This window comes from Lonchura striata, chromosome 15, assembly GCF_050655825.1.
Source record: "Lonchura striata isolate lonStrDom1 chromosome 15, ASM5065582v1, whole genome shotgun sequence".
NCBI lineage: Eukaryota > Metazoa > Chordata > Aves > Passeriformes > Estrildidae > Lonchura > Lonchura striata.
This window is the reverse complement of record NC_140717.1, coordinates 14230352-14253703: the sequence shown is the minus strand read 5'-3', so window position 1 is coordinate 14253703 and position 23352 is coordinate 14230352. Positions and strand designations below refer to the sequence as shown.

At 54.9% G+C, this 23352-nt stretch overlaps 1 protein-coding gene across 2 annotated transcripts; it reads right to left on the bottom strand.

Moving 5' to 3' along the window:
* Positions 1-3754: 3754 nt before the first annotated feature.
* On the bottom strand, positions 3755-21543 carry HIP1R (huntingtin interacting protein 1 related). 2 transcript variants are annotated; one of them, XM_021532735.3, is made up of 32 exons: positions 21314-21543; positions 16444-16507; positions 15905-16047; positions 15547-15603; positions 15251-15331; positions 15086-15162; positions 14720-14781; positions 13551-13691; positions 13049-13106; positions 12886-12961; positions 12628-12765; positions 12495-12553; positions 12357-12429; positions 11846-12029; positions 11658-11746; positions 10943-11059; positions 10420-10521; positions 9979-10173; positions 9631-9778; positions 9257-9343; positions 8880-8987; positions 8435-8571; positions 7783-7893; positions 7614-7672; positions 7435-7465; positions 7253-7315; positions 6688-6788; positions 5928-6033; positions 5111-5234; positions 4929-4990; positions 4654-4845; positions 3755-4574 (listed from the first exon to the last, which is right to left on the bottom strand). In XM_021532735.3, the coding sequence occupies exons 1-32, from the start codon at positions 21404-21406 to the stop codon at positions 4569-4571; spliced, it is 3144 nt and encodes a 1047-aa protein (XP_021388410.3). In that variant the 5' UTR covers positions 21407-21543; the 3' UTR covers positions 3755-4568. The 2 variants fall into 2 exon arrangements, with proteins under 2 accessions (XP_021388410.3, XP_085448907.1); XM_085592781.1 differs by having other exon boundaries at positions 4544-4845.
* Between the last annotated feature and the right edge of the window lie 1809 nt (positions 21544-23352).

Sequence of the window (23352 nt, the reverse complement as noted above, 5' to 3'; positions counted from 1 at the left end):
AATGTTCCGAATCACCTGGAAAGGCTGAAGGGAGAAAGCCTTTTTTTAAAGAGAGGAAAATCTTAGCTATCAGCCAGTCAGGAGAAATGAGTCAACCAGAGTTATTTAGGAATATGAGTCAGAGGGCAGAAAAGACCTGATGTAATTTTCTGTGATATCTGTCACTTTAGCAGTGATGCAAAATAGAAATCCTAATGGGGAATAAGTGATCAGGGAAGAAATTCCCTTTTTTTAATTGTTTCTTGATTCCTTTGTGGTGGCTGCAGAGATTGGATAACCTTCTGCAGAAAAGGGAAAGTGCAGATAAGGAAAAGCTGCTGTGCTGACTCAGTGCAGGTGGGCGAGGGCAGGGGAAGGTGTTATGTAAAAGCTGCAGCTCCTCAGCTCAGCTCTTCAAGAATTTGCTGTTTTGTGGCCTGAAGCGTGGTGGGATCCCAGCTGTGCCTGTTCCAGCCCCGGGGCTCTGCTGGCCCTTCCCTGTGGTCTGGCTGGGATTGTTCCCAGTGCAAAGGAGCTGTCACCTGCTAGGGCCAGACCTTGCCAGAGAGGGGACTCGGGTGGCACTTGGGTGTTGGAAACAAAAGCAAAATGCCACAATAAAAGGTTGTGTTGTGTTGGGGACACGCTGCAGTGTCCGTGTGGCCTTGGCTTGTCCCTTCCCTGGAGGTGGCTTGGGAGGCTGTGCAGGTCCTTCCCTCAACCTTGCTGCTGTAATTTGAGTGCCCCGAGTTGTACATTAACATCCCCCATGCCAGGCTTTTACAGCTTTGCCTCTTCCCCTCTCTGACTCGGTCACCAGGAACTGGGCGTGCTGCTTGAGGGTTTTTGGGAGATGTTGGGTCTCCACTGAAGTTCTGGAGGTGCCCTGCTGAGGCTGTCCCTGGCAGCCTGTGCTGGGCTCTCAGCCTCACTCCCCATTTTCCCCCTACCTGCAGGACAAATCCAGGCTGCTGAGGCTGGGAGATGTGCCAGTGCAGACCCTGGATCCTGCTGTAAGCTAAAAGCTGTTTTTTAAATACTGCTTATTATTTCCAAACTGCTCAAAGGTGCTTTTTCTGCACTCTTGTAGGTGATGAGTAGGAATTATTTTTTCCTTCAAAGCTAAAAATGTTTCCTTCTCACCACATAATCTCACACCTTGCTACGTGCACTTAAAACTGCACATTATTCTACCAACCACTGCTAAGGATGAGCTAATTTCTGAGGGGTTTGTTATTCCTGAAGGGAGCCAGTCACAGAAGATGGGAGGTGGCAAAGTGGCTCCAGTTCTCAGCACTGGAATGAGACCACCTGGCTGAGGAGAAAATGCTGGAAATACCTTTTGGCCTGGGGTGTGTTGTCTCACATGGTATGAGGGGAATCCAGATCAGCTTTGCATTTTTTTTGTTATTATTTAAACTTGCACAAAGCAAGTTAAACTTCCATGAAGCATTTCTTAAATTACTTGATTAGCTGGTGCTTCTGGGTTACCCCAGTCATTTTCCTGAGTGGGTCATTCAGGAAATACCATCCCTAAATACACTGCTGCCCAAACTCATCTAATTCATGCCTGGTTGGGCACAGCAGAAAAATAACTTTTCTCGTAAAGAAGCGGCTGCTTTTTGTGGCTTCAAGGGCTCTTAAAAACTTCTGCAGAAGTTTTGTGGTTTGGTTTCTGTACCTGACTTCCTAGAGCCTGCACCAGCCTGTTTTCTACTCGTGTGCTTCATTTCAATGCACTTTTTGCCCCAGTGATCTGCCACCTGTGTTTTGACAGCTTTGCTCTCTGTTGCTGAGCTGCAGCTGCTCTGTGTGCTGGTGTTCAAACTAACCTGTGGCCACTGGAGGTTTGGCTACAGAAGAGGGCTGTGGTAACAGCCTGCTTGAAAGCTGCATCGAGAAAAAATAAAATCCACTTTACTCACCTCGGTGGACGGGAGCAGAAGGTGGATTATTTCACAACTTGGTTATTTTCCACCGCTTCTCTTACGGGCGCTGAGTAAAATTTGTTCTCAGGAGCACGTGGAGTGAAATATCTTCCTCTGTCCACAGCCACAATAATGGTATTTAAAAGTCATTAGCAAATTGGATCCTGCACAACAGGATGTCTTGATGGGATCTCAAAATAAACCTTTCCAGACACACAGTTTGTCATTCTGATATTTTTGTCAACTACAAATAGCATACACTTTTCCAAAAAAAGTATAGGACTGAAGAAAAAAAAATTAGACTGGACAGTAAGAATTTTTTTTTGTACAAAAATTAACTTAGACTACATTTCAAGTGGTTTATAAAGCTTATTTTTATTTGTGCTACTACTTTTTGAGACTTTTGATTATGCTGGCCTGGATGGTTTTAAGTAAATCAGTGTGATTTACTTAAAAGTTCCATTTAGCATCAATCTCAAAGCCACATTTTATTTCTAAGTTCTTTAAATATAACAAATCCTTTAAGTAGCACTGTGGCTAGACTTAGGGTAGTGAGAGTTTAAAAGTTTGCATTCCTGGTTAATCAATATTTCCGGGATGAAATGTGATGGTGTGAGTGGCTGGGTGACGTCAGTCTCCCAGCAAATATATCTTTATCACTGTCTATAAATAGACCCTGAGCTACTGCAGAAAGCACTTCCTTGAGAGAAAAGGGCTCTGAAAGAAACGAAACTCAGCAGGGAGCTGGCCCTGTCACTGCTGTGCCACCCCTGGCAGGGCTCACGGAAAGGCGGAGCAGGGAATAAAGCAGGGAATAAAGCAGGAATAAAGCAGGAATAAAGCAGGAATAAAGCAGGGAATAAAGCAGGGAATAAAGCAGGAATAAAGCAGGGAATAAAGCAGGGAATAAAGCAGGGAATAAAGCTCTGGGCAGCTGCAGATCAGAGCTCACCTCGCCCTGAGCCCTTCTGGCACTGCCCTTTGGCCATGCCACGAGCTGGTCACTGCCATAAACCCAAAACCTGTGCAGGCACTTTGGTGATGTGCACCCTCAGGAAGCTGCTTCGTAACTAAAATAAATAATGAAATACCTTATAAATGTGTTTACCTGAGATACAGCCACTCGTAATTCTTGTTAACTGCTTCACAGCCCCTTGGCAGTCACAGAGATGAAAAGCCCTGGGTTTTACTGTGGCTTTTATGAAGTTTGATTGTAATTGGGCCTGAGGGTAACAAGGGATGGGATGTAAATGTTGACTGAACATGACAAGGACCCTCACAAGTCACCACCTAAACACAAGGCAGCTGTGTCACTTTATGCTGAGCTCTGAATGCTTCAGTCTTATCACCCATATGAATCATATACAGCAGCCTATATATATATATATATATATATATATATATATATATATATATATCTAATACATATATATATATAAAATACATATATATATGCAACATGTATATAGTACATACTAATATATATTATAAATTACCTAGATTACCTATCATATATCTATAATAATATAATTATATATAAAATATAATTATCTCTTACATATTACATTTTATATAGAGTGCATAACAGTATAGGTACATAAAATATGCAAAAATGCATATATATACATGTGTGTGTATATATATATATATAGGCACATGCAGAACCATAGATACATAGAGAGGACTCTATATATATTTATGTGAATATACAAATATATTTATTCACATATTTACTGATTTACTGCCTCTCTCTGCTCCACAGCTCAGGCCCAGTTTCCTGCAACTAACCCTGTCATGGCCCTGGCCCTGTCATCAACCCCCTCCCCAACAACAAAGCAACACAAAAGTATTTTAAATATTGCTCATTTAATAATCTACATCCTGGTAGGTGCTCCAAGGGAAGACACAGCTGACAGGATTTTGATTCTGCCCCCGCATCTCTCCACATCAGCAATTCCTTATTGCTGCAGACTTCTCTAGTCCACGGCTCCCGTAGGCCACAGTTAGATTTAATTCTGCTAATTATCTTAAATATAAAACATAATGCAACTGATCCCTTGACTGCTGTAGTAATAAAAAATAGAAAAGGGAAAAAAAAAATAAAAATGTTTGTATCCTTATTGCCAGTGTGTGTCAGAAACTGCTTTTCCCTAACAAAAACATTTCCCTTCCTGCTGAGGGCTGATCCCACACCAAAATGAAGTCAAATACTCCTCAGGCTGGAAAAAAAGGGAAGTTAAAAAAATGGTTGCAAGAAAAGTCCACCAGTTTCCTACTGTAAAACCAGTTCACAGTTCTTGGAAAGGGTCTATGCAGAACAGTAGAGCTACATTTACTGAAAACTTCTAGTGCTGATAAAGTCCTTAAAAAAAAAAAAATTAACCCAAATGAACCCCAAGTTAAATTAAACAGGAAGAACCGGATGGCAGGCGAGGAGGAGGAGGAAAAAGAGGAGGAAGAGAAGAAGGAGGAAGAGAAGGAGGAAAAGGAGGAGAGCGCTCAGCAGTGCCTGAGGAGCACAGGAGCCCCACCACTCTACAGACCAGAAAAAAGGAAAACTAAAATCCGTTCCTGGAGAAAAGCTCCGGTTTGGGATGGTTTCCAGGCCGGGCGCTGAAGGCACAGCAGCGCGAAGGCACCGCGGAGCGTGGCCGGGGCTGGCTAGGGCTGCAACGAGAGGGGAGACACAGGCCAGTCAGAACGGCGCCGGAGCCCCCACCCGCCTGCACCCCCGGCCGGGCCCCACCTCGCCCGGGCCGGCCTTCTGGGCGACGGGCGGCTTCTTCAGGATCCCTCGCCGCGGCGCCGGCGCCGGCCTGGCCTCCCCGTCCTCCGGCGCGTCCTCGCAGCCGCCGGCCAGGACGTAGTGCTGCTTCCTCAGCTCGCCCAGGCGCACCCGCTCGCCCTCCAGCCGCTTCTCCAGCTCCAGCACCTTCACCTGCGCCCAAAAAAATGTCCTGGGATCCGTGCTGGGGGCACAGGGACCCCCACGGCCACACTGAAGCCACCTCAGGGCCGCACCTGGGTTTCCATCTCTTCTTTCTTCAGCTTGATGAGGGACATGCCCGAGAAGTCCATGGTGTCTGTGGGGGACAGCAGGGCCCCTAATGAGTGCACCCCTCACGTGCCAAAGCAGAGCTGGAAAACACCTTGGGGTGTTGCCCAGGCCAGAAAGGGATTTGGGGTGGGTTTTTCTACCTCACCTTTCTCCTCTATCTGCTCTTGCCCCGACTTGGTGGAAGCCACCACGTTTGCTGCCATCTCGTTGACGTTGCGTGAGCACTCCTGGAGCCTGGCCAGGTTCCTGCTGCTCTTCTCAGCCTTCACCTGCAACGAGCACAGGAATGGCTGTGGGTGCCCACCACAATCCCCCCATGGAGCTCCAGGGAGCCCCAGGCAGAGGCAAAGAGCTTTTGGCATGAAAACCTGGCAGTGGAAAGAATTGATAGATGGATGGATGGATGGATGAACAGATGGGAAGGTTTATCCTCAGTGATCCCATCATGGCCAGACAAGGTGATCCCTCCAAAGCCTTTCAGCCCCAGGGCACCAAACCAGCTCTGCTCCCACTTTAGCCAAGCACTCAGCAAAGACACAGCTCTGGTTTTGTAACCGTGCTCTTGATTTTAAACCCATCTGGTATAAAAATCCCTATGGATCCCCCTCCCCTCACACCTGCATCACTGAAAACTCCACCTCTCACATCAACAGCAAAGGTGGCAAGGACCAAAGTCCACCATCCTCAACTCCAGCTCCTGCAGCTGCTTCTCTGGATTTCTTGCTAGTTATTAAGATTTCCTTTACATAACCAGCTTGACAGGAGGGAGACGGGGGTTTTACACATCTTCGTTTCCAAGGCAAGCCTCGGGAATATTAACACACGGATTAAAATCACAGACTGGAGAACAGCAAAAGCTTCCCTTCCCCCTGCTCTGGGAGACTGCAGGGTCGGCAGAGAGGAGGGGAACACCCGTGGGACAGAAGGAGGAGACACCCAGAGGATGCTGCTGGGACACCCACCTTGGAGGCAGCCACCAGCTGGGCCGTGCTGGCAGCGATTTCGTGGGAGCAGACGATCAGCTCCTCGTACTTCCCTGTGTGCAGGACAACCCTGTCTGCAGACTCCCTGCAGCGGGGGTCAGAGGGAGACCGGGTCAGAGACACAGCAGAGCAAGTGCAGATTGTTTATCTCCTGCTAATACCCTTGGAAATCAGCAGCTGGATCCAGCAGCTTTGTAATTAGAGAATCATGGAATTGTTAGTTGGAAAAGATCTCTAAGATCTTTGAGTCCAGCTGTTATTAAAGCTCATACACAAAGCAATTACTCAAAGCCATGATCCAGGTGATTTGGACCCAGGCAGGATTTTGTTTTCATAATGGATGAGATTTTTAAAGCTTTGCCCAAGAGAACCCCCTTTCATTTTCCTGCATTGGCAAAGGGCAATTTCCAACCACCCCATCCACAACCATCTGAGCAGCAACCAGGACAGGGGGATTTGATTTCCCATTCTGCAGACAGGGAGCAACTGCCATCCCCAGCCGGGTGACCGTGTGGTCCAACCCAGGCCACGATGTTCCATGAGGAATTAGCAATGAACCAAACTGAGGGTCCATAAAAACAAAGACCTCCATAAGGAGCCAGCAGTAAGGCTCCACAAGGAATTAGCAATTGAGCAGTGGGAATTCTGCAGGATGGGGTGACAGGGAAGCGTGAGCCAGCCCTGGGTGCAGCCCATGGAGCTGTTTTCCAGGGGAAGCTCCCAGCCTGGGGGTACCTACACGAGCTGTGTGGCTCCCCAGCCCACGGCCTTGGAGGCAGAGATCAGCCCTTCGGTCCAGCGCGAGTTCTTGGCGTAAAACTCCTGAGTTGTTGCTGCCCCCTGTTGTTATGAGAATATTATGGCCTGGATTAACTTGTGTCTAATATACGACAACATATAAATCTGTATTAAATACCCATATAAAGTGTAACAGTGTGTAAATTAATGTATAAAGCCATAAATCAATGGAATGACAGCATTCCTGTGCTCTTCATGCTGCTCTTACTGCTCTGTTTAAATAATTATCAAGAAAAACAACATGAGAGTCCCAAGCCTACAAATTTGAGCTGGGATTGGTTTAAAACACACGAATTTGAGCCATGATCTTTATATGGACAAGGCTTTGCAAGGGTGACAGTGATTTGTGCAAGAGAGCACAGGGCTGAGCAGCCCATCTCCAGCAACTGGGACTGCTGGAGTGCTGCTAACATGGGAAACCAAGAAATCCAGAGTGTTTCTGCAATCTGGGGGAAATTCTCCTGTATTTCATCAGCACAAAGAGATGAGTGTAAGGGAGGACTTACCCGGCCACTTTCCACTATCTCCTTCTGGAGGTTCGTAGATGTTGTTACAAGAAGTCTGATAGCCTGGAATGAAAGAAAACAGGTTTTGGGGTTTGATGGGGGTCCTACAGAGGAGGATTGAGGCTGCTGCTGGTGGGAGCTGACAGTTTTGTGCACCCCAGATGGGTTTCTGCAGTACTGACCTTCATTAGATCTGTGCAGGAGTTCAGAATCCTGAAGGGAAGCAAGGGAAAAGTGTTCAGTATCCAGGGAAGCTCTGGCCTCAGAAAATGGAGCTTTTTTTGAGACCAACAATGTGTTTTGGAGCAGAGCACACTCCGGCAGGGCACAGACCTGTCACATGTCCCTCCTCCAAACTCACCGCTCATTCACTTCCAGCTTCACCCCAGAGCTCTCGTTCCTGGCCTGGTTCATCATTTCCTGTTGGGAAACACCAGAGGAAGGGTTGGGATGTCAGGGAGGAAGGTGGAGTGATGGACACTCTGCCTCCCCAAGGCCCCAGAACAGCCCATCCTGCAGCTCTGTCTCACCTCTATCCTCCTGACAGCATCCTCGATGGCCTCGGAGGTGGAGGCCATCTCCTTCTCAACCATGTCCCCCAGCTCCTCCTGCTTGATGTCCAGGCTCTTGGGTCTCAGCTCCTGCCAGAGGAGGTTTTAGGCAGAGAAACAGAAGGGAATATTTATAAGGAATAACTCCAAACCAATATATCCAATTCCTTCCCACCTCCACGAAACAATTAAAGCTCCAGGAGCAGCATCCTGCAGCCTACACAGTGAAGGTACATGTGCCACCAGCTTGCAGCAAACATGGCATGGGAGGTAAGAAATGCCCAAACCAAGGTGACAAAACTCCATCATAGGAGCAGTTTCTGCTCCACAGGGCCCTGGAGAGCTGAAAGTGGTGCAAAATAAAATACTAATAGGGGCTTCAGCAGGAGAAATATCTGAAAGATGGGAACTTTCCTTCCACAGGGGTTACTGGGCTGAAAGACTTCAGCTGATCTGAGGGTGACCAGCTCTGTGCACCAGCAGGAAGGGTCTCAGTGCTTGGAAGCTGAGATGGCTCAAGGAGACCACCAGAACTTGTGGGTATGGGGGACAAACCACCCCAAAGTGTTGTCTGGGACCCACCCTGCCAGTCCCAAGTGGGAAGGTGGCTGTGCCGGGCTCCATCTCCTACCTGGGCCAGCTGCAGGACCCCTCGCAGTGCCTTCTGCACGTCCCCCAGCTGGGCACTGCCCAGCCTCTGCCTGTCCTTCAGCTGCTCCAGGTACTCCAGGCTCTGCTGGCCACACTCCCGGCACGTCTCCGTCAGCCCTGCAGGGAGCACAGCCTGGGCAAAGGGTCCCTTCACCCCAGCCCTGCCCACCCTCACCTTCCTCCTCCCCTCATCCACAGCTGAGCACCAGCAGCATCCTGCAAATGTCTTCTAGGAGGTTACAAATGAATTTCCAGGAGCAGCATGGCCCAGGGAGGGGTACTAGAGGGCAGGGAATGTCAGCAAGGGGAGCATGGGGAATGTGCTGCCCTTGGTAAAATCTGCCCCTGGCAGAGGGGACTTTGGCATGGCCTCCCTAAAGAAAAGGCCCATGAGAAGAGATCCCCCCAGCACCCCCTGCACTCACGGTCAGCGTGGTCCGTGGGGGCCAGGTGGGAGGTGGCGCTGCCGTTGACGATGGTGTCACCTGTCAGGTGTGCAAAGAGGGCCAGAGCCCCCACCAGCCCCGCAGCATCTGCCACAGACAGCACAGGGTCAGGAGCTGCCAGCCCCTGCCACGTCCTGGGGGCCGCAGCTCATCTTTGAAGGCACCCAAGGGTCACTACAAGACTCAGAGATGCTGGGATTGACCCCTCCAGCTTGCAGGAGCACACGGGAACCCCCCCAGCCCCGCCCGTGTCCCTCTGTCACCAGGGCACTGCTGCTTGCTGGTGGTTCTGGGGCTGCTGGGCGCATGGAAACACGAGCAAGCTGGGAGCAGTGCCAGTCCCCAGCCCCAGGTACCTGCCATGGAGGCCACGTACTGCGCGTGCCCCTTCTCCAGGGCATCCGTGGACTCCAGCGCCGCCTGCGCCCGGCTCAGCAGGTAATCTGCAAGGAATTCCATTTCATTTCCTTAGCACGGCCAGCCTGGTGGGTGTCTGCACCAGTGCTGACTCCACAAGACACCAGAGAGTGGATCCCTGGCTGGGGAACAGCACTAAAATCTGAGCAAAACAGTGCTGAACATGAGAGCTAAAAATTCGTCCTGCGAAGTCTGACCCCGACCACCTCAGGCATGATGGAAAAAAAGCCACTGGAGAGCTGAGATGCAACATTATCTGTCCAGGAAGGAGAAGGCACGGCGAGTTTCAGCCCCTGGCATGAGCAGGACATACCTGGGGAGCTGGTGCAGCGGAGGTGCAGGGGGTCATCCAGCTTGGCCATGGCATCACGGAGGATGGCTTGGGCTTCTCTCACTGTCTCCTGCAGGACTCCAAACTGCTCATCCAGCAGCTTCTGCTGCAGGCTCTGCTCCTGGTTGCTCTGTGAGGCAGGAGGAACACGTGAGTGGCACAGCACCCCCACCAGCAGCATATCCCTCAAGAGCCCCTTTCCAGGATCAGACCCAACCACCCCATGACTGCTGCTGCAAGTGAAATCCCACAGGCTACATCGGCTGGCACCCCCCAAACATCTCACCCTGGTGAGCAGAGGGGCAGTGGGCTCCTCACACAGCACTGTACCTTCTCCAGGAGCCTGCCCTGGAGCTCTCGGATCTCCCTCGTGGCCTTGTCGGCCTCCTGGCCCAGCTGCAGCTCCTTCTCCTGGATGAGGCCCCGTGTGGACAGCAGCTCGCACTCCTTCTCGCTCACCGACCGCCGCAGCACCTCCTTCTCGGCGTGCAGAGCATCCACCTGGGCACTGAGCTCCACACCTGCCTGCCATGGGGGCCAGGACACCCTGTCACTGCCCTGTCGCTGCCCTGTCACCGCTGGCAGCCCAACAGACACGCGGGAGGGAGCTCAGGATGTGCCCAGCCCCTGGCACTGATGGGCTGGGCTGGGCTCAGCCCTGTGGCAGCTCCTTGGGCTGCTGCAGAAGCTCTGGCCCAGCAGTGGTGGAGGTGCAGCCCCTGTGCCAGGGTTGGATGGGGACCTGGCCCGTGCTGCCCCCAGCCCCTGTACCTGCTTGGCGTGGCTGAGCGAGCGCTGCGCCTGCTCCAGCTCGTCCCGGCGGGCGTCCAGCTCCTGCCTCAGCTGCTCCAGCTGCACGCTCTGGTCCTCCAGCTGTGCCCACACACCGTGCCCAGGGCTCAGCCCCTGCCCCGCTCAGCACCAGCCGGGATGCAGGGCAGGAACCCAGCCATGCTTTGCAGGGAGGGGGTTTTGGGGTCTTGGGCAGGGGGTGCCCCCTGGAAGGGCTCCTTTTCCCACACCAGGAATTTTAGGAGCAGCCCCCCATCTTGATCCCCAGAGAAGGAAAGCACTCAAACCCATCAATTTGCATTGTGGCATTTTCTTAGGGGAAGAAAAGGCAGAGTGGAGCAATGAGTCATATATTAACACCTTCCTGAGGAGCCAGGGCAACTCTTCCTTGGAATCAGGGCCCAACAGCAACAACCACCCCTTTCCTTGCTCCCAAACTGCAATTCCCAGGCTGGGGAGGGCTCAGTGCTGGCAGGGAAGCAGGGAAGGATCCAGAGCTCACCTTCATCTCGGCCTCTCGCTTGACCTGCTCCACCTGAAATGCCAGCTGCTCCTTGACACGTGCCACCTCCTCCTGGCTCTGCTGTGTCACCGTCAGCTGCTTGGCAGTGTCAGCGTTCTGTGGGGGGACAAGGGACTCACCTGGTGTTCCAAGGGGGACCCTCACCGTCCCCGCACTCATTCCAGCCAAATTCTAGCTCAGAGAATAAATCCAAGATGCATTTCTCACAGCATCCAAAATGCCAGTGGACATGGATTCAAGGGGTGTCCCCTGCTTGGTGCTCAGAGGGCGATGGGACCAATACAGGGGGACTGGACAGGCACAAGCCACACCAGTGGGGGCAGAGGAACCAAGGGACAAAAGCAAGACTAAAACACCCAAAGCAAAAAATTAAACATGTGAGTGGCACAACTGAGACACAGGATCCCCATCAGCAATGTACCCCTCGAGAGCCACTTTCCAGGACTGGAGCCAAGCATGCCATGACTGCTGGTACAAGTGATATCCCACCAGCTACACTGGCCACAGAAACCAGCAGATACAGACCAGACAACAGCAAAACACCCCAAAAAACAACAAAACCACCCAAAGGGACTAGGATGGAAGAGGGAAAGGGTGCTCAGCTCTGCCCACAGCCCCAAAAGGGAGAGGGAGGGATTCAACTCGGGGACACTGCCCTCAGTGTCAGGCCCTGCCTGCAGAGGCAGCAGGTTACCTTCCTCAGGAGCTCAGCGTGGGTGTTGATGAGCTCGCTGTGCTTCTCCTTCAGCTTCGTGTAGCGGATCTCAGTGGCGTTGGCTTTCTCTGCACGGGGAGAGACCCTCAGGGACCGCAGCGAGGGCAGCCACGGGCCCTTGGCACCACAGGACACCCCAGGACACCCCAGGACACCCCAGCACCTACTCTCGGCCTCGGCACAGAGTCGCTGTGACCTGTCGCTGTCCTGCTTCACCCTCTGCAGCCTCTCCAGCTCATCCCGCAGCTGCTCGTTGTCCACCAGCGCCTTCTGCTTCTGCTTGCGCTGCTCCTCCACCTCTCCCTCCAGGCTGTTCACCTGTGCCTTCAGCTGGGTGATGTAGCGCTGCGCCTGCGGGGTCAGCGGGCGCTGGGGCACGGCCCTGCCCTCCCCAGCACCCCCGTCCAGCTGCCCTGCTGCAATCTGGGCAAAGCAGGCGTGGGATGCACAGGAAAGCTCTGCCCTTTACCCCAGCAGTCACTCTGTCCCTGGTGTTAACATCAGGACAACAGGGGACAGGTCTCACACGCCTCCACCCCATCAGGAATCGCATCCTGGCACGGGGAGAGGTCCCAAAACACAACACTGGATGCCAGGACCCCACTCCTGCTGCACCCCTTCAGGGTTTCCACAGCATGGCACCAAACCCACCCCAGCTGCCCCCCAGCCAGGCTTTACCTCCAGTTTAATCTTCTCCATCTCTGCACGCAGCGTTTCCACCTCCTTCTTCAGGCTCTCGATCTGTGCATCCCTGTGGACAAGGGCAGGTGGGTCCCACGTGGCAGCGGCCACCCGCCCCTGCCGGCCCCCCCATACCTGTCATCCCAAACGCCGTTGGGCGGCCCGAAGGTTTGCTCAAACAGATCCGAGGTGATCTGGGGAGGACAGAGGCTGCTGAGCTGAGCCAGGACACGGGAGCCTGCCCCCCACCCCAGCCCCAGGCCCCCACCTGCGGCTCCGTGGTGGAAGTTGTGCTGATCTCAATGAGGTTCTCTGGCTCCTCATCCTCGGGGGCCTCCTCGGGGATGACAACGACCGGCTTCACGTGCTCGGCCAGCGCCGACGCCCGCAGGAAGTTTGGGGGGCTCTGCAGGGACAAGAAGTTGGTGCAGGGCCAGAGGGTCCCTCTGCAGTGTCCCCAGACCCCAGACCCATCCAGGGGGGCACCCTCACGCTCTCCAGAGCACCACACCAAATCCTGCTCTACCTCCGGCAGCCGGGGGATCTGGATGAGCCGCTTGAAATACAGCATGTCAGATGCCTTCCTAAAGAAGTTTTTAAGGCTGCAGAGGAGGAAAAAACAAAGGGGAGATGAGAGGGGGCTTGGAAGGAGAGAGGGGACCCCACTGCCCCACCTGGGCCCCGGTTACCTGCGGAACTGCTCGTGGAAGCGGTCCCGGTGGCCCTGCAGGGTGTCGGCCGGCAGACCTGGGTGAGGAGGGACAGCTGTGACTGACCCGGGGCTGCACGTGTGCTTACGTGCTCCCAGACCCTTCCTCTGCAAAAGGCAGCAGGGTAAAAGCCAGGAGGGAGTGGGATGTGAGGGGTCAGCATGGGAGTGGGGTGTTCCCATCGCTGGCACAAGGATCAAGGATGTGGCACAGGGAGATGTGGGTTTGGGAACTCCAAAATTCCCACACGAGGCTGCTGGCACTGTGCTGCCCACGCAGGGGATGTGGGTTTGAATTAATCAAGAACAAGTCCTTCTAATTCCTTTATCTGGAATGTCTGTGTGGGATGGAGCAGGCCCCTAGAGCCCAGCTGGGACACAGGGACATGGTGATGGATGCCTCAATCCACACCAGCCTCATCCCCAGACCCAGAGGCCCATCCCAGGAAAACACCAGCACGGAGCACATCCCCGGGACTCACAGGAGTGCAGCTTGAACATTAACTTGACGGAGTAGTGGTAGAGGTGGCTGCAGTCCTGGATGACCTGGATGAGGGGGGCCAGGCGGCACTGCACCGCCGACATCTGCGACACGGCCATCGAGGTGTTGAGCTGCCTGAAAACTGAGGGGAGCCGTGTTTGCAGAGCCGCCCGCGCCCGGCCGCCCGCTTGATCATTAACCACGGCGGATGTGGGGCACAGGGAAACGCCAGGGCTGCTGCCTGAGCTGAGAACAACCCTGCTCCAGCAGCAAAAACAGCCAAGGGACCACGCTGGCACAGGGAAAGGGTGCTCGGCTCTGCTGCGGATACCCCAACCCCAAAAAGGAGGGATTTAACCCCAGGGTGCTGCCCTAAAGCTGCCGCTGCACGACACAGCTGGGGAAAGTGAGAGGTTTTGCTCCATTCTGTTTAATCATGCAAGGATCTGGGAGAGGATGCCAGGGCAGGGGACGAGCCCGGCGGCACCGCAGCCTCGCCTGCCCCTGCTCGGAAACAGATCCCTTCCCTTGGCAGGGATCCAGGCAGCATATCCACCCTGGCTTCTTCCCTGCTCAGCTTTAAAGTATTTATGAATATAAATTCTCTGTATAACTGGGTCAGGAGGAGAAGCAGGAGGCTGTTGGGAGCTTGGTCTCTCCCGCTGTGCCGTTTTCCAGGGCAGCTCCGTGTTCCTGACTCTCGGCCGAGGAAGAATCTGCCACCTCTCTAAAAATTCCTAAGGAGGTGAGAGACAGGAGCAGGGGCCTCCAGCCCTCCCTGAAGGCATTTCAATTAGGGGAAATGAGTCTTTAAAAAAAAGTACAGCCCCATCCTCTGCTTCAAGGGACAGAAGGGATTTGTGTAATAGATATGATTAATGTGGTTGTACAAAAAAGAAATAGAAACATATTTCAGAGCAGCTCTGCTCTGAAAACAACACTCTGCCTTGCTCAGGTGGGTTCAAAGCAGCCACATGCTCTAAGTATTTTCCTACAACTGCCTCTACAGAGCTTCAATGGGGGAATCCAGCTGAGAAACCACCTCAGAAATCTCATGGGAGGAGGAAGAGGAACCTGAGCCTCCCGGAACTCCATTCCCGACCAGAGAGTGAAACTATTGCTCAAGAGCCCCGGGCGAGCGGGAGGGACCTGCCCCTGCCGCCTCCTCACCTGACTCCGACAGCTTCAGCTCACAGTCCAGGTAGTCAAACAGCTCGACCGTCAGCTGGAAGCTGCCAAAACAAACCAAAACTCCATCACTTGAGAGCAGAGACATCTTTGCTCCAGCTGCTCGTGTTCATGGAGAGTCCTCATGATGGCAAGGGCTCTGACTGACAAGAATGTGTGGCTTTTTCTCCCTGCATTTACACCCCACAGTGCTCTGTGGGTGCAGAGGGATCGGGCACTGTCCAAACAATTCACAAAATCCTGGTGACTGCCCCATCCTGGGGTGGTTTTGTCAGCAGGACACTGCCAGCTGGGGGTCATGGAGCTGGTGACCACAGCCTGGGCTCTGGGCCCCACCAGGACACTCACATGTTGTTCACATCCGTCCCTGCGGTCTTTTCCAGCACCTCATCCGACACTTCGAGGCCCGGGGGGAACTCAGGATGCTTTGCAAAAGGAAGGAAAAAGCCATCAGCTGCTGCTGGCATGGCACATCCCCTCGTTCTGGAGGTGTGGAGGCAGCAGAGGTCTCACCTTGACATGGAAGGAGATCTTGGTGAGCAGGAGCCGTGTGTAGATGCTCACCAGCTGCCCGTACCTGTCGTGCAAATGGCCCTGCAGAGACACAGGGGAGATGGAGAATCCAGAGTGAGGTGACCACACCCAGCAGATCCCACACAAGCCTGTGGCTCCACCATGCACACAACCATCACCCAAAGAGACAGCAGGCTGTTTCAGGCAGCGCTTCACCCTCTCTGTGCTCACAGTGTTCCTCAGCAACCATCTCCAAACCCCTTGGGAGGCACAAGCCTGCACTCTGCCCCACTCACCCACAGGTCTCCTGTCTCTCGGATGTTGCTGCGGTACCTCTGGCAGTCCTGGAGAACCTGGCGACACAAAAGGGAAGGATGTGGCACAGTGGGGCTGGTTTTCTGCCCTGATGCTGGGGAAGAGGAGGGATCCAGCCCCTTACATCACTCCAGCTCTGGGAGAAGTTCCAGACTTCCCTCAGCACCCAAAGGTCGGGGATTTACACAGGGGAGTTTCAAAGGTGTGAGACAACAGAGCGCCTGGGGAAGGTGGCTGGGGTAGGGAAGGGATCCCACTCCCCGTGCCGAGGGATGCTGGCAAGAGCCAGAACTTCCCCCTGGGAACGAAGCAGGAGGGACACACAGAGGGGACACTCACGTTGGGGTGGCCATCACGCAGGACCTTGTGCAGGACGTGGCAGAACTTCCAGCTGAGGATGGCACTGCTGGGCAGGGGCAGCCCGATGGCGTAGGACCAGAAGGTGAACGCTCCCTTCTCGTGGTGTGTGCCCAGGATGATCCCTTCCAGGGCAGTCAAGGCCAACTGGACACACACAGAGCAGGGGACAGGCTGGGGACTGTTCCTGTTCAGCTTTCACTGAAAAGGGGACGCTGGGTGCCCCATGAGCACAGGGATCACCGGCACAGCGCTGCACCCCCAAACAAAACCCCCAGTTGTCATTTTTGGGTGCACCTCCCCCTGCTGAGGGCACAATGGGGCTCTCTGCATTTTACTGCCAAAGAAATGCAATTTTATTGCACTGCTCGTTTGCCTTTTCACTGATGGATGAACTTCCGTGATGCCAGCCCCCAGCACGGATCTTTGTCTCCCAAATCTCCTGTGGCTCCAGCATCAGGGGTGACACCCCCAAATCCCAAACTCCTCTGTGCTGTCCTGGGAGCCAAGGAAAAGGATACGGCGGGCATGTTTCTCCTTCACTGGTGCTTCCTGTGTATTTATGGCTTTGCTGATGCTGATGGCCTGCAAGAGGAGGGGAGAGTGGCTGTCAGACACGGTGTGATCCTCATGGCTACCCCACACCCTGACATGCTAATGCTCCTGGGGAATACCCTGAATTTTAGAACACATTTGTCACCTCAAAGTCATTTTTAACACATCAGAATAGGCCTTTTTATCCACAAACAAAACATCCATTAAAGCCCCCATCCCCAGCAGGATCTGACCACTGCTGTTGGTGCTCCCGGCTGTCCCTGTCCCAGGAAACCAATTTTTGCATTTTTGCAGCCTGAACTCAGCGCCGTGCCCGGGGAACATTAAAGCACAATAGTGAGATGCCAAATTCCAGGGTTGTTTGTGTAATCACAAGGAGCCTTTGAACCACGGGGGAGTGGTTTGGGTTCTTCTGAGGATGTTGCTGTGTGCAAACAGCACATGGGGAAAAGCAGCCCCCAAGCAAGAAGGGAGTGGCAGCCTCAATGCCCATCTTGATGGAGCAAAAATCCAGAGCAATGTGATTATCAGAAGAGGATTATCTATGTTTTGATGTGTTTGATCACAGCAGACTTTAAATTAGGAATTTATTCCAGAAGATGACCCCAGAGTGGGGTCGGTTGCATCCCCCACGTGTTGATGGGCTGCAAATCCAAGTTGCTGTATTTGATGAGGATCTTTTTCCTCCTCCTCAGACTCAGCTGAGCTGCTTCACCCTCGCAGGAGTGCTTGGGCTGTGCCTGTGTCCATGAGCCCTCTGTCACCAGCAGAGGAAAAAGGTCCCAGCTGGGAAGGCAGGAAGGCGCCTCGCTGGCAGCACTTGTGCCGGAAGAGCAACTCGGTCCCTCCCTGCAGCTCCACAGCCCTAAAACCTCATAAAAATCCTATCTACCTGCCCAGGAAAGCACCTGTTTCCACAAGGCTGCTTGTCCAGGGACACCTCTGAAATGGAAGTGCTTTCCTGTAGGAGGAGGAACCTGACCCCGAGTTATCGAGTGCTCCTGATTTATGCAGGAGGAACCCAACACCGAAGGGACAACGTCAAAGGTGTCCATGCACCAAACTCACCCCAAAAGAGTCCAGAACAGCTTACCCACGAACTGACCATGACAGCAGCAAAACTCTGAATGTTCCCAAAGAGTGAACCTGTCCCAAAAGGCTGAGCCCAGCTGCTTTGCCTTTCCTGCACCAGGAGAGTCCCGGTGTTACCCCGCCATGTGGGGCCGTAAAGCAGCAGTGGAGTTAAGCCGGTGACTTGCTGTAATCCTCTTATCCCCAAAGGTTAACGAGCCTGGAGTGCCCAGGAACAGGCATTTGCAGCACAGCTGCCTCTCCAAAAGTGCCCTCACAGCCACCCAAAAGCCTGGAGCTGGCAGAGGCTGTGCCCTCGATGGCAGCTTGGCCAGAGAGATGTGCCACAGGTCCTCAGGGATGCCAGCACCTCCCATGGGATGCTGACAGAAAGGATGGTTTATCCTGGACCAGGCAAGGAAGGATTTGGAAATGCATTTATAGTGAAGAGCTGCTGAAGGAGTTACAGCATCTTTCCTGAGGTGTTTTGCATAGAGGGAGCAGGGCAGACACACCTCCCAAACTGGAAGTTTTACTGCCTGCCCTAAGACAGGCCTGTCCCAGCCCATCACGCTCATCCCAACCCATCCATGGAACCTGAACCCCACGGGGGTTGGAGGAGGCACAGCCAGAAGGGTCAAAGTGTGAGATGGGCAGACCCCCAGGAAAGGAAATGTTGTCCCCTATCTCCAGGGACAGGACCTCAGCTGCTCATTGAGCTGAGACCCTGCTGGTCTGTCCCAGAACAGAGCTGTAATTCCCAGTGGCAGTGGTGGTTTTATTGCATTTATTGCCCTTAGTCTCACTGATAGCCTGACCAGCCAAAATTCAACCCAGGAGCTGCTGGAGAGGTTGGTTTCATCCTTGGGGATTCAGTGCAGAAGTTTCATTGAGCCATTTCATGTCCAGCACATGGACATGCAGGGGCAGCCCCAGCCCACCCACAGCACCACCACAAGCATGGGTCCAGCATGGTCCCAAAAAAACCATGGTGGCACCAAACCAATGCCAGTCCCTCTGGGCAGCCCACATGTGCTTTCCCTGCCTCCAAGCATCAAGCTGGCCAGGAGATCCAGGAAAATGGGATTGGTGGCACCAGCATGGGGCAATGCTGCAGCCTGGCACACGTGTGCTGACAGGATGCTCCTGCTGGCTGTCTGGCAAAGCCAGGCTGTGGAGGATGGCTCCAAAACGGGGAGATTCACCCTTGACCCAACCTCTTGGGACACCGCTGGCACGTCCGGAGATGGGCAGGTCCTGGCTGTCACTGCAGGTGCACAATCAGCCTGGCCAAAACTTTGATGCAACCTGTGGACTGTTCCCCACCACTGGCAGGCCAACTGGGTGAGGAGCCAAGCCCAAAACCTGCCGGGCCGTGGGCTGTGGGATCCCACAGGGCTGTAGCCCCAGCTTTGCTCACAGCCCGCACGTACCGAGCCGCTGACTAAAGCCGGGATCAAAGCGCCCAAATGAAGGAGCACAGTTTAACATCCACCCTTTCATTCCTGGCTGCTTTTAATTAGGGCTGATCCTCCCGCCCACGGCTCCCCGGAGCCCCGGCATCCCACCGGGGCCCAATCCCCTCCGGGCAGTGGATGCTGGGTTCAAGCACGGGATTATTTGGCAGCTGGAAACCTCCCTGGCCAGGCAGTCCGAGAGCTGTCAGAACAGCTGAGCTATGAACTCCAGAGTTCCCTTCCTAATGCTGCTCCTTCCCAAATTACACCAGGAAAACACCACTTGGCAGTCACACACAATGCAATCCTGCAGGTTCCAGAGCTCATTGGATTTTTAACCTTTTTCTTTAAGAAAAGCAAAAACGGGCAAGTTTTTCCTCCTGCAAGGCTGCCGAGCAAGCGCCTGCTGTGGGATGATTTCCTACTTCCCATGCACGGCTTCTCCGAGGGGAACATTAAATCACCCTGACACAAAATATGGAAAAGCATTTTCAGGGAAAGCAGGTGACCTTCATGTCACCCACAAGGACCTGGGATCACAGCAGGGCCAGCAACTCCTGTCTGTAACCACAGACATCACCTGAGCCCTCACAGGGGAAAAGGTGATGGGGCTCTGGACTCTGGTACAGAATCCTCAGGCAACAGAGGGGATGTGCCAGCAGCACCCCTGTGACACAGAGACAAGGAGGGGACATGCCACCAGCACCCCCGTGACACAGAGACAAGGAGGGGACATGCCACCAGCACCCCCGTGACACAGAGGCGACTGGCGGCCAACTGGGCAGCTGCTATAATTAGAGGTAAAAGGCAGATCAATACCCACGTTCTGACACTGAACAGTTCTGCTCTCACCGAAGCACCACTACAGGAAACCACACCAGGATAAAGCTCCTTTAGGACAGTTTGTAGCAGTTCTGGGCAGGGAATGTGACCATCAGCCAGCGAGCAACCACCTCTTTTCCGTGTCCACATCTCCGCTCACAGCATCCCTGTGACTGCGCGGCTCTCCAGAGCACAAATCCCAGTGAAAAGCCCCAAGTGCCCTGGAAGGCCGGGGGGAGCGGGGCCCCGTTCGTGCTGGGCACGGGGCAGCGTTCACCAGCGGTGCCCAGCGGGGCGACTGAAGGAGACGCGTCCAGAGGGAACCGGAATTGCCGGTTTTCTCGTGTTGCTCCCCAGACACGGCAAAAGCTCCGTTTCCTACCCAGCACCGTGACCCTGCGAGGCCTGAAATTCCCACCTGCCTTCACTGGCGCTCTCCGGGGCCAAACCAGCCCAGGGCCTGAGGAAGGAACCGCAAAGCAAAGGGGCAGAGGGGAAAACATCTGCGATGAATGCACAGGCTGCAAAAGCAGAGGGGTCAGAGGAGGCATGCGGCAGGGCACTGTTATTTTTGCTGGGGCAGCAGCGAGCCCGTCACACTGTCCATCCCTCTGCCCATCCCTGCCCACGCTGTCTGAGTAGTTCATTTCCCCCCAGCCATATGCCGGCCCCATCAGTGCCCGAGCATTGCCCACCCCGTGGGGTCCACAGGAGCACGGACACCCCCGCCAAGCCGGACACGATGGAGCACGAACGTCTTTGGGCTTTGTTTCCACTCTGCCACCGTCCGTGGGTCCAAACACCCCGATCCCCGCAGGGTGACCCGCGGGTGACCCGGAGCCGCGGGGTAGGGGTGGATCCAGCCCCGGTGCATCCCCCGGTGTCGGTGGGGCCGGGGCTAGGCAGGGATGCGGAGATGCCCATTCCCGGGGCGCGGGGCTGCCGCGGAGTCCCCGGGCTCGGCCGCGCTGCCGCCAGCACCGCAAAACTTTCCCCGTGTGCTGCCGGCCGTGTTGACCTGCGGTAAGGCCCGGGAGGCGCGGGGGGCGCGGGGCCCGGCTGCCCGCGGGAGCGGCGGCGCACGGCGGGGCCGCGGCCCGGGGACGGGCGCGGGGGCGGCGGGACGGGCGGGTGCCCACGCGGGACCGTCCCGCGGCCGCGCCGGGAGGAAGCGGCGGCGCAGGTGGGGGAGGGGGAGCGCGCGGCGGCGGCACCGGGGACGGACGGGCGGACACGGGGACGGGCAGAGGTGCGGCGGCCCCGCTGCCCCACCGGGGCTTCCCCGGAGCGCGGCCGGGACCTGCGCCCCCCATCCCGTCTCATCCCATCGCCCGAGAAACCCCCGCGCTCAGCGCGCCCCGACGCGATGCCCCGCGGAAAGGGCCGGCCTGCCCCGTCCCCGAGCCGGGAACAGGACCGGGACTAAAACCGGGACCGTAACCGCGGCCGGTCCCGCGGCCCCGCCGCCCCCTCCCGCTGTCCTTGCCTGGCTCTTGTCGAACTGTTCCCGCTCCGCCTCCAGGCTGTGCCCGCCGCGGCGGCTCAGCACCCGCGCCGGCACGCTCTTGATGCTGTTCATGGTGGGCCGCGCTGGGAGCTCCCCGCTCCGGTAGCCAGGCTCCGGTATCCAGGCTCCGGTGCCCGCGCTCGGGGCTCCGCGCTCCGGGCAGGAGCGACCGGCGCCGCCCGCCCCCCGCCCCTCCCGGCCGCGCACTGCGCCGCGCGCCGCCGCGCCCCCAGCGGCCACGCTCGGAACTGCAGCGCCGCTCCCCCCGCGGGCAGGTGGGACCGAGAGCCCCGGGGGGACACGGGCAGAGAGGGGACACGGGGAGGGGACACGGGCAGAGAGGGGACACGGAGAGGGGACACGGACACGGAGAGGGGACACGGACACGGGGGGGGACACGGGGAGGGGACACGGACAGAGAGGGGACACGGACACAGAGAGGGGACACGGACACGGGGAGGGGACACGGACAGAGAGGGGACACGGGGAGGGGACAGGGACACGGAGAGGGGACACGGGGAGGGGACACGGGGAGGGGACAGGGACACGGAGAGGGGACACGGACACGGAGAGGGGACACGGACAGAGAGGGGACACGGACACGGAGAGGGGACACGGAGAGGGGACACGAACACGGAGAGGGGACACGGAGCGAGGGACACGTCCCTTAGCAGCCCCCCGAGGCACCAGGCACCGAGGTGGTTGCCCAGCTCAGGAAGCACCAGGAACAGCGGTCACCGCCAGCGCGACCGTCCCTTCTCAGCGCCCATTTCACCCCTCTCCCACTGCACTCGCACCGGAGCTCCAGCACCGATTCCCGTTACCAAAGTCAATGACCGGAGCTCGCACCCACCCTGCGGAAAGGCCGTGGCTGAACAGGAGCTTTGTTGTCTTTAAATAATAATTCAAACCAAGGATACAATAGCAAAGGGCTCCCTGGAGTATTTGAGCTGCTTCCAGAATTAAGGCACCGAGTTTGAAGCGTTTCCATTCGAGCACCAGAGTGTGGTCAATAATGTAGTTGGGCTTTAAGTCACTTAGTGCTGAATAAATTAACAGTTATTCCCCTTCTTCCCATTCTACAAATCCAGGGCAGCCCCGACACAAAATCCTAAGGCTCTGCAGATCCTTGATGCATCACTTGAGCTCAGTTTTCTATATTGATCTTAAAGTCATCATTTTAAACTCTCCAGGGGTTTAAACTCAGTGAGTTGATCCAATAACCTCAAAACCATTTAAATGCAGCTGCTGCTTGGAAGTTGCACCAATTTCTCTGTGTAGCTGCTGGACAGCTTCAGGGTGAGCATCATGGCATTGTCATCACTGGCTTTTTAGGGGGAATTCTTGTCATACCCACAGCAGGAGATTGTGAGGATGGAGCCTGAGAAGGTTCTGTGCAGGTAGAGGAATAAATGCACTGTAAAGGCTTGAGGAAACTTGGAAAGAGCTGGAGCAGCTGAGCTTCCCTCTGTGGGTAATGCTGGTGAGCAGGCAGGGAAAGAGTCTGGAGAACAGCAGCTCTCATCAGAACTGGCCACCTAATTCTAGGGCCATTAATACCTGCAGGAAAGGCTGTCACTGGAGTAATTAAAGAGAAAGCAGAAAATGAAATGAAAGAGTTAACAAGGAGACTCCACGGAATGTTGTGTTTCTCAGCAATAATTGGTGGCACTGGATGGAGCAGAAACTCCCACCCTTGGCTCCCCCCAGCAGGAAAAATGCTGGCACAGGGCTGTGGGAGGGGCACTGGTGTCCCAAAGTGCTCCCAAATCTACACAGGACTGGGCAGCCCACTCATGTCTGCTGAGAAATGTCAGAAATCAAGTGCTAAATGTGTTAAATGGGCAAGAGAGACACAGCAAAGTATCACCTTTATCAGATTATTTGATCTCTACATTAAAAAAGAAGTTCAAATTGTGATAACAGCACATCTTGCCCAATCAGCAAACATAAATCCAGTTTAAATGCTAAAAAAAGGTTACATCATACTTGGCTACCTCTACAGTGCAAACAGAGGC

What these genes read in the sequence shown, in the direction of transcription:
- HIP1R (XM_085592781.1), bottom strand. Translation starts at nt 21,406, where the DNA reads ATGAACAGCATCAAGAGCGTGCCGGCGCGGGTGCTGAGCCGCCGCGGC. An exon ending in GAAGGAGAAACATGCCCGCC is followed by an intron (nt 16,048 to 16,443) that starts GTATCCTTTTCC and finishes CTGCCCTGGAAG; the next exon opens with GGATCATCCTGGGCACACAC. An exon ending in AATGTTCAAGCTGCACTCCT is followed by an intron (nt 13,107 to 13,550) that starts GTGAGTCCCGGG and finishes CTCCTCACCCAG; the next exon opens with GTCTGCCGGCCGACACCCTG.